This window comes from Balaenoptera physalus, assembly GCF_965194825.1.
Source record: "Balaenoptera physalus genome assembly, chromosome: 2".
Taxonomy (NCBI): Eukaryota; Metazoa; Chordata; class Mammalia; order Artiodactyla; family Balaenopteridae; genus Balaenoptera; species Balaenoptera physalus.
Genome location: NC_138883.1, coordinates 178941817 through 178951788, shown reverse-complemented (window position 1 = coordinate 178951788; position 9972 = coordinate 178941817). Strand labels below are relative to the sequence as shown.

At 44.3% G+C, this 9972-nt stretch overlaps 1 protein-coding gene across 12 annotated transcripts in view; it reads left to right on the top strand.

The window, feature by feature from the left end:
* The first annotated feature begins 74 nt into the window (after positions 1-74).
* Positions 75-9972, top strand: part of WAC (WW domain containing adaptor with coiled-coil) — an 81786-nt gene continuing 71888 nt past the window's right edge. For 2 of the 12 annotated variants that reach the window (XM_082448944.1, XM_082448940.1), the window contains exons 1-3: positions 287-760; positions 1011-1047; positions 2570-2765. In XM_082448944.1, coding sequence (XP_082305070.1) covers positions 720-760; positions 1011-1047; positions 2570-2765 — 274 coding nt within the window. In that variant the 5' untranslated portion in view covers positions 287-719. Of the gene's footprint in view, positions 209-286; positions 761-1010; positions 1048-2569; positions 2766-9972 lie in introns of those variants that run through there. The other 10 variants (XM_082448945.1, XM_082448946.1, XM_082448941.1 and 7 more) reach the window with 8 other exon arrangements.

The following is a 9972-nucleotide window of genomic DNA, read 5'->3' as shown; positions in this document are numbered from 1 at the left end:
GCCTCCTCCCGAAGGCGCCGCCCGCCCCGCGCGCCCCGGGGCCCCCGGGACCAGTCTCGGGCGGCTCCCCGAGCCGGACTACCCCTAAAGTGGAAGGGCGGCGGCCGGACGCGCGCGTGCGGGCCCCCAGCGGCGACCGGAAAGAGCGGACGGGTCGCGAGGAGGCGAGCCAGGCCGCGGAGGAAGAGGAGGGCCGCGGCGAGCCGAGGTTTGCCGAAGGCGGCGTTCCGGAGCGCGCGAGGGTGGGAGAGGAGGGGCGCGGCGGAAAGTGCCGAGGGTTTCCGAAGGCCGCAGCGGCCGAGTTGCCCGGATGTAGTTGGTGGAGCGGCAGCGGCGGCACCAGCGGCGGCGGCAGGAGGAGGAGGAGGCGGCGGCGGAGGAGGAGGACCCGGCGGCGGCGGGGGGAGGAGGCGAGGCGGCGGCGGAGCGGGAGGAGACGAAGGCGGAGGAGGCAGTCGCTGCGCGCGGGGCCGAGCCGGACGCGTCTTGGTGCCCCCTCCCCCGGTTCGCCGCTGCCCGGCCTGAGCCGAGCCGAGCCGAGCGTGAGCGTGGTGCGGACGGAGGGGATGGCCCGGGAGCGCCGGCGCCAGTGACGGGGAGGTGCTGAGCGTCGCCGAGGGCGCGCCGGGCCCTGCGCCGCCCGCCGCCTGCGCGCCCGCCCGCCGCCCGGCTCCGCGGCCGCTCCCCGTCCCCGACACACGCTCACAGGCCGGGCATTGATGGTAATGTATGCGAGGAAACAGCAGAGACTCAGTGATGGGTAAATCGTTTTTTCGTTTCGGGGCGGCGGGGCGGGCGGCGGGGGGGCGGCTGCTCCTTATCTGGGCCGGCCGCGCCGCCATTTTTGTTGTTAACCCTGATCCGGAGCAGCCGGGAGGGGGAGCGGCCGCGCGGGCGGGCGGGCGGGCGGCGGGCGCGAGTGTGCGTGTGCGCGCGGGCGGGCTCTGGGGGCTCCGCGGGGGGGGCGCCGGGGCCCCCGGCCTCAGGCCGCCTCTTTTCCTGTTTTCCAGCTGTCACGACCGGCGGGGGGACGCGCAGCCTTACCAGGTACCCGTGGGCCGGGCGCGGGCCGGAGGGGCCGGCGGGGCCGGCGGGGTGGCGGGGCTGGCGGGGAGGGAGGAGCCGCTACTCGAGCGCAGGCTTCGCGAGCCGCTGCAGGCCCTTCGGGGCCACGGCTCCGCGGCGCCCGCAGCCTGTGCTCGGCCCCCGCGGCGCTCGCCGGCGAGGTGTGGGCGCTCATCTTGACAGGTGACTGGAGGAAGCGCAGCTCCGCGTGGCGAGCGGAGCCCTTCTCGGCCGGGCGGGGCCAGACTCGGGCCTCTGGGCGGGAGGGACTCGGTGGGGCGAGGCGCTGGGGCCTCTGGAGCCACGCTCCTTTGTAGCGGGGCGACGAGAAGTTGCCGGAAGGGTGTCCAGAGTAGGCGCGAGGCCGGGGCGAAGCTGCCGACGGGTTTGCGACTCCTGGGCGCGCGGTGGAGCGCTCTCCCTTCGCAGTTTGTTTTCGGGGCGGCTAAGTGCATTGCTAGTGGAAGATGGCGCTTTTGTTCCTGCCGGAGTTGAGGTCTTTGGGTGCTGAGGCAGCCGCTCTAAGTAAGGAAGGTGCTTCTAGTGTGTGCCTGCGGCGGCTGCACGTAAACCTGTAATTAAAAAAAAAAAAAAAAAAAGTCCTGGTAGAAGTGGCCCCTGGTTCCGGCGGTGGGGCGGGTCTCAGACATGGTTGGCAGCGCTCAGATGACACTAGGAGGAAAGACTTTCTGCGTCTGATCCCTTACCGGGTAGGAGAGCAGGTTTCTAAGCTGACGGTTGTGTTACTGGCCAGCATGATTTGTTAAAAGCCCAAGTTAAAAACCCTAGGCCCCCTGATGTGCAAAACAGTGTTCATTAGTTTGCATAAGTCAGAGGTCAAACCCTGTTGAGCCGGGCCCTCCAAAGCATAATTGATGATGCGCTTTGAAAGACTGCCATGTTGTGGTTGTCTCAGATACATTGTTGTGAGGGAGTTCCATTAAGTTCCGCTGTGATAGGTCAGAAATAGTAGCCAGCGTTTCTGCTTCTTAACATTATTTCCCGCACCTGCAAGAGCAGGGAAGTCAGGTCTCAAATGCTTTACGTGCCTGAACCCAAGAATTGGAGAAAGTGATGCTTTTGTTTTGTTGGATTGCAGAAACCTGTGCATGCTTGCTTATATTTTGTGTCTAGCGTAGCAGTTGCAGAGCAAAAACGGATGACGGTAGTATTCTCCTTTAGATTAAACTTTCTAATTCCCAGAAAGATTAATTGAGTTGATTTACCAAAGTGTATGATTTCTTGTACTTACAAGGTAATGAGTGGAGTGGATCTTTTTTTTGAACGTGGTGTTTTGATTTGTATGAGGGGCCTTACAGTAACTCTTAGGCATTTAGGTCTTGTCCAAATAACTGAAAGAATTGGAAAAGGAAATTTTAATTTTCTTGATACAAATTCATAAAACGGAATGAAGTTAATATGCCAAGTTTTACGGTAGAACTAACCCAGAAAGTTGAGTTCAAGGTTTTAATTCTCTTATTTTTGGGGGGGTGATGTTTTACAGGCACTTAAGTATTCATCGAAGAGTCACCCCAGTAGCGGTGATCACAGACATGAAAAAATGCGAGACGCCGCAGATCCTTCACCACCAAATAAAATGTTGCGGAGATCTGATAGTCCTGAAAACAAATACAGTGACAGCACAGGTCACAGTAAGGCCAAAAATGTGCATATTCACAGAGTTAGAGAGAGGGATGGTGGTGAGTAGCTTTTTTGTTGAAACTTTCACATGTTTGTTTTTCATGATAATTCTGTATAAAACAAAAGGTGTCAGTCATGTTTCCAGCTTGCAGACATTACTGCCTGGTTATGTCATCAGAATATTTTTATTAATTTATTTGATTCCCAAACAAGTGATGTAGAGATAACAGGTGCTGACCTGAGCATCCAAAACTGGACTCCAGTAGCTGATAATTAGAGAATGCATTTATGCTTGTAGCCTACCAGTGCTTTATGAATGCTGAGGGAAGCGCAGGACGTTTTTCCAAGAAAGGAACTTTCGCCTCTTCAAGTAAAGGTTTCAGTTTATTTGGCTTGGTTTATTTTGAGATACTTGTTTCTGCTTGAATTTTTTTTTTTTAAGGAGTTCAGCCATGTCTCCTAATGGTAAAGTACGAATTTAAAAATTTAGTAGGTATTTTGAGACAGTTCACAGATTAAAAAAATCATTTGTGATTCAGAAAATTTTTCTTAAGTTTTTGCTGTGAACTTTTAAATGAGGTTTTTCCTGTTCCCTAGGATCTCATTAATGTAACTTCTATATTTATTTACATATTCACCTTGTTAAAAGTTAGCCCCAGTGGTGTTACCCTTCAGCTATTCCTTTGCCTCAAGTTCTTTGTGGTAGGTGGAAGGCTGAGGAAAAAAGTTAATAAACTCTTAACTGTTTTCAGATTTAATGTGGCCAAAATTTACCAAAATAATCAGATTTCATGTCTAAAGGATGCATTGAGGGATAAACCAATTTCGCTGAGGCAATTAATCTCTATTTTTCCCTGCTATAAGATCTTAAATTGCTTAATAGATAACGTGTTCGAAATAAATATACCCTATTGATTGTGCTTTTATAAACTTCTAAGGAAACTCGGTGGAGTCTCACATGGCTTTCTGTCTGATTTTCAGCTAGCTTCTCAATATTTTGCTTTACTTCAAAAAAAAAAAAAAAAGAATTCTGCATTTTCTGGTTCTCTTTTTTGCCTCCTAGGGTGGAAGTCAGCTCTACTCAGTGTGATGGGATATTGAGAAACATTGGCCGCCTCTGTATATAACTACTGGGTTGAGGAATTAATAATGATCAGAAAATTGCATTGAGATGGAATATGTGGATGGTCATTGAACGGGAGGGGAATATAGTTCTCCATTACGTATAGTATAGCTTTGTGCTGCTTACACAGATAAACTATATATTTGTTTGTAAGTAACAGCAGATGGGTTTGGTTATTAAGCGTTACAAGTTCTTGGACAGAATTACTTAAACTATTAACGTTTTTAATTTTGTGGGTAAATTTTCATAGTGTTTGTGTAGTCTGAGATGATTCTATTACCAGCCACTCTTCTGTAGTGGATTTCATTTCAAATGTTAGCTCTTAGAAGGCAGTACTGTTTGCACTGTATTTTGCTTTATCTTTAAAATTTTGGTGATTGTGACTAAATAGGATGTGGCACCTCTTCTCCTTATGGATAAGTATCCCAGGTTCTCTTTTAGTGATAATGATCTGGTTAATCTGTCATGTATCCCCAAATCCAGGAAGGAGGTCATTTTAAGTACTCTAGGAAACTTGACTTCTGTAAATGCTTTCATACATTTACAGTGAACCATGCCTGGTAAATTCTTTTACAGGTGAAATAATCCCAAGAACATTTTGTTGCTCATTCATTCAGCAAACATTGGGCATCTGCTGTGTGTCAACAGTTGTGTGGTATTCCTGGAAGTAATGCTAAGATGTGATCCTGGCCTTGAAGCTATTCTTAAAGGCTCTGACTCTGGAGAGCTGGTGGTGGTGGTTTAGCTGCTTGCTTTTTCTGTGCTTTTTCTTTATTCATTTTGATTTTAGTTCTCCTTCCTGTGTGTAGTCCAGATATCTCTTGTTTGCTTTTAGTTTCCTTTTTATTTGCATTTGCTTGCTGATGGTTCTTTAGCTGCATTTGTAAGAAACTTATTTTCTGATCTAGTCACTTGCTCAGTTAAACCCCACTTTCTGATTTGCTTTTTTAGCTGTTTGCTTTTCTTTGTCTGGAGCCTTTTAACTAATATTAACTTCATCCCTGACTATATTGTCTCTCATATACCTGGCTACCATATTACTTTACACTAGGTAGGAATAATAATGAATACCATAAAATCAGATATGCATTCTTGAGCTTGGAGTGCATCTTTGATGTTAATTCTGTGTTTTAAAGATGTGAAGTGGTGATTCTTCCCTCAGTTAATACTGATATATTTAGTCACTATACTTTGACTCCAGGTGTGTTGTTTTTTTTTCCTTGCTAATGAGTTTGAAACTGAGATTTTAAGGGGAATGTGTAATTTTATTACAGGCATTTTTATTCCCTGAGATTTTTATCTTTAAATAAATATGAATTCAAATATATTTAGATAAATGTTCACATAACAGGCAAAACCATTATCCAAAGTGAAATGCAAGTGAGTTGGATTATCTGTGTACTCAGCATTTGTAAGTAACAGTTTAATGTAAGAACAGGTTACTATATTTATTGAACTAATTTCAAATTGATTTTTATTGTAGGATTTAAAAAATCTAATAATTTTAATAACTACCTAATTTAAAGATGTGTGTATCCCCCCCCCAAATGGGGCTTTACTGGCATCTGTCCACATCACAGCATATTTTTTTTCAGTAATTTACTAGATTTCTTCCATGGCACCTTGGATTTCCTTGAAAAGTGCCAATGCATAGTAATATATAAAATGACTTTAAAGTACATCATAAAAAGTCAGAAAGCAGGGATTGAGGAGGAGCGTCACTTTCAGAAATCTGCAGCTAAGAAGGATTTATTCCAGCTTAGTATGTGCAGTTAAAAGAATTAGAGGTTTTTATCCCATAGGATTTATGAAAGGTAATGTAGATATCTGTCGTAATTAAGGGAAGTTATGTGACGTTATAACTTACCTAGAAGGTTGTTTAACTTTGTGGAATAAGTTATTTTTATATATTCTGTGATCTATCTGCAAAATATCTTTTGTTTAAAAATAACCCAAAACAAGAATCTTAAGGTATACTGGATTTGTTTTTATAGCTTAGACATGTTTTTAAAGGTGCGGCTTACATCCCCCCACCTCAAAAGTATGACAGTACAATTCTGGTTGAACTTGTACTTCTGTGGAATTTTAAAACTCTTTCCATTTCGTTAAAGTATGTTTTTCTTTAACGAAACTAGTTCTGAGGATAATTTTACCAAGTAACTTTAAGAATGTTGATAGTACAAATGAGTTTAGGAATGAAGGCTATCTTTACAAGGGCCCTGTAAAGCTGTTCCACAAAACTTCAGCCTCTTGGGGGTTGTCCCATTTTTCTCATCATGCCTCTAAGAATTAACTGTCAGAAACATACTTGTTAGAAACATCTTTTTGGGGGAGATAGCGTAGCTCAATTGGTTAATTGAAAAATATTCTTTATCGGTTCCCTGATTTGTGGGACTTACAGTGATTTTGCATAGCTTTTTAGTTAGCATTCAAATACCTTTGAGTACAAAGGAAAAATTGCCCTTAGTGGTTACATTTCTAAAGATTTTAAAGTTTTTAGCTGCATAATGAAAGCTTTTATTTTATTTTTTTGTCATTTAGCTATATCTGGAGAAATTTGGAAATGTATTTAATACAATTGTCAAATGACGGTTACTGTAACATTTGAAGGAATTGTTCAGTAGGGAGTATTTGGGGATAATTGGTGTTTTTATAGTTTTTAAAGTATAATTTAGTAATGTTTTAGTATTTTCACATTAAATAATAGACTGATAATTGCACAGTATGGTCTTACGGTTATTCATATAACTTACATTTGGAATAAAAGGAAATATGCTGTGCGTTTGTAATGTGAGAAAGTGCTATAAAATGAACAGTCTCATTTGATCCTCACTGACCTTGGAAGGTAGATGGTACGGATAGTATCCCTGTATTACAGGTTACAGATGAGGGAAGATTTACTTTTATGGAAGGAACCCGTAGTGACAGATGAGTCTAGAAATTAGTCCTCTCTACTCTGGTAACTTGTGTACACTGTTGGAGATGAAACATTCAGGCATATTTGAACTTTATTTGGTGGGTGTTTACTATATTACAAATTAGTATAAAGATGACTTTACTTGTATCCTCTTAATGCTCTGGATACATCTTAATGAATTATAGTAGGGTATCAACATCAGGGCATTGACAGTGGTACTGTGTGTGTGGGTGTGGGTGTAGGTGTGGTGTGTGTTTGTGTAGTTCTAGACCAGATGATCATGTTGGTGTACTTTTAAAAATAAGTTTTAATGGGAAAGCTTGCCAATTTTACTAGGAAGAAGCCATTTTTCTCAAGTTAAGCCCTCGTATACAGAGGCTTGTTTTCAAAGCAACTTGGAAATTTCATACAGAATCTAAAATTTACTGATACTTGAATTAAGTGTTTTTCTGTCTAGTGAAAATAGGTTAAGTATTATCTATTTTTATTGGTCCAGTGTATATGTAGTAAGGTAATAAACTAGGCAGATAGGTTTGCATTGGGTTTCCATAGGTCAGTTAAAAAAGACCACAGGAAATAGGTATTCCATTTCAAGAGGAACAGAGTAAGGTTGGTGGATAAACAGTTTTAATATTTCAGCTCTTCAGTATTCCTTAATTTTAGGAAATACATGCTCTAAACATTTGTGCATGTGTTTGAACACGTACCATGTCATTTGTCTTCTAGTCATCACATTTTAACCTGTTTGTTACTCTTAAAGAGGTGGTTATTATGTATTTATGATATAATGGATTTCAATTTCACAATCAAAAATATTTTGGAATGGTTTACTTTGATCTTTTAAGGCAGTCTCAGTTGAACTGTTTTAGTTCTGCAAGATGTATCTAAAGTTCTTGGTGTAACATACTTAGGATTTCTGGTCCATAATTCACAGAAAATTTATATATTCTAGGTTGTCTTCCTGTTGAGGCTCTGTTAGTCTTTTTCTGTTGTGCAGAATGCTTTTGATTTATGTAGTGAACCATTTTGTTTTGATGCTGGAAAGAGTGGAGCTAGCAATGAGCTGGGGTATCTTGGTAGAGATTCTGTACCTGGGACCACATCTGTACCTGGACTCTACTTCTGCGACCCTGTGCTAAGAACTGGAGATACTGTTTGTCAGTCATTTCAAAACCAGTTACTTAGGGCTTAAAAGTATATCCTATGAAGACTCTCCTTTTTATGATTTATATGATGCTTCATAATCTTGAAAGCCCTTTTACATTGTTTTTCACCTGGTCCCATAACCCATTGAATTAGGCCAATCAGGATTCTTCCTGTTTTACTGATGAACGTATAATCTAGTTATTTAGCCTACTATTAATTGTTGAAAGTAGGAAGCGAGTCTTTTTGCTGCATATAAAACCTTATCTCTACCTTAAAGTTGTACTCCAGCTGTAACCGCTTCTTAGTACAGATCTTCCTCGACTTACAGTGGGGTTACATCTCGATAAACCCACCAAAAGTTGAAAATATCGTAAGTTGGAAATGTACTATAAAAAAGAACTGTAGTTTAAACTATAGTACCTAGTTTATTGCATGTTACATTTAATACATGTAACCTACCTTAAATGTGCTCAGAACACTTACATGAGCAAAATCATTTTGGGTAAAATCATCTAACACAAAGCCCGCTTTACAGTAAAGTGTTGAATATCGCGTGTAACTGACTGACTGCTGTACTGAGAGTGAAAAGCAGAACGGCTGTAAGTGTAGGGGTGGTTCGTCTTCTAGTCACGTGGCTGACGGGGAGCTCCGATCCTGAGGGCGTATCCTCCCGCATATCGCTCGCCCGCCTGGGAGAAGAGCAGGATTCAGAACTACAAGTACGGGTCCCACCGCCTGCCTGTTGGCTTCCACACATTGTAAGGTCAACAAATCCTAAGTCGGACCATGGTAAGTCTGGGACCGTCTGTACTTAAAATAAAACTGTTGTTCCTTCCTTCTCCCACCTGGACTCTGCAGGAGCCTGTTGAATGGTGTCCCACATCTTTTACGCTTCACACAGCACGTAGCCAGAGTAGTCCAGTTAAAATGACAGCTTACATCACTGTCATGCCCGAGACCCTTCTCTGATGGTGTTACTTACCGAGGCCTGTGATAAGCCCTGTGTAATCTGGCGTCTGGGTACCTCTTCGGCCTCTTCCCCTTGTCCGAGCTGCTCTGTCCGTACTGGCCCTGCAGCAGGTTTGTTCTTGTCTCAAGAGTTGTGCACATTTTGCTCCTCGTTTCTGGGATGTTCATCTTTCTGTGTGTACCCCTGGTGCCGTCTCTCCAGCAGGGTGTCTGCCGAAGTGCCACCCTCTCCCAGAGGCCTTACCTGCCGTTCCGGTCACTCAGACAGCCGTCCTATCATCGCCTGTCCTTCCCACTGCTTTGTTCCTTCTTTGTACTTAGGTGACCTGATGTTACCGCCTTCTTGTCATTGTGTTACAGCACGTGTTCCTGGAAGTTACCGTGCCGTGCCGAGTGCACCCCAGGGTTTATGGGGGAGACGTGGGTGGGGCACAGGACTCCAAGAACACTGTCGGCGGCACGTTAGGAAGGGGGGAGCCTTGCGAAGATCTTGCACAACTTTGTTAAACTGTCAAGGAGTACACTAACGATTCAGTAGATGCGGCATTTTACCTTCACGAAGACCTGAAGTTAGCAGCTTGTGGAAGGGTTGCGGTTTGTGAGCTACTGTGAAGTGGCGGAAGGAGGGTTATCTGAAATAACCCTTTGAAGATTGTAACCGACTGTGGAGGGATGTGACCCATAACTCGGACGCTGAGCTGGGGTAGCTGGCAGGTGTTGGAGGCGTATGTGTCTGTGCCGTGAACTCCAGTGTAGCCTGGTCCAGCTGGCTGCAGCTGGTGTTCCTCCCGGGTGAAGTTGCTTGTAGGTAAGTGGGGAAATCTGCGTCATGCTCAGGTAGTTTCCTGATAAATCAACGGTGCTCAAACAAATTGGCATTTTTCGACAAAAAGTGTTACAGCAGGACTGACAGTTTTGCGTGTCCTCTGGAATATACTCCACCAGAATAGGGAGTAAATTTGTTGATGATTTTATCCCCTTGTATCCCTGTTGCCTAGAACAGTGCCTGACACCTTGGCAGATTTTAGTAAATGGGTAGATGAAAGACTATTGGGATTGTCAAGATGGAAAGGGAAATGAAATTGTGGTTTTCCGGAATAGTGTTTCTCCA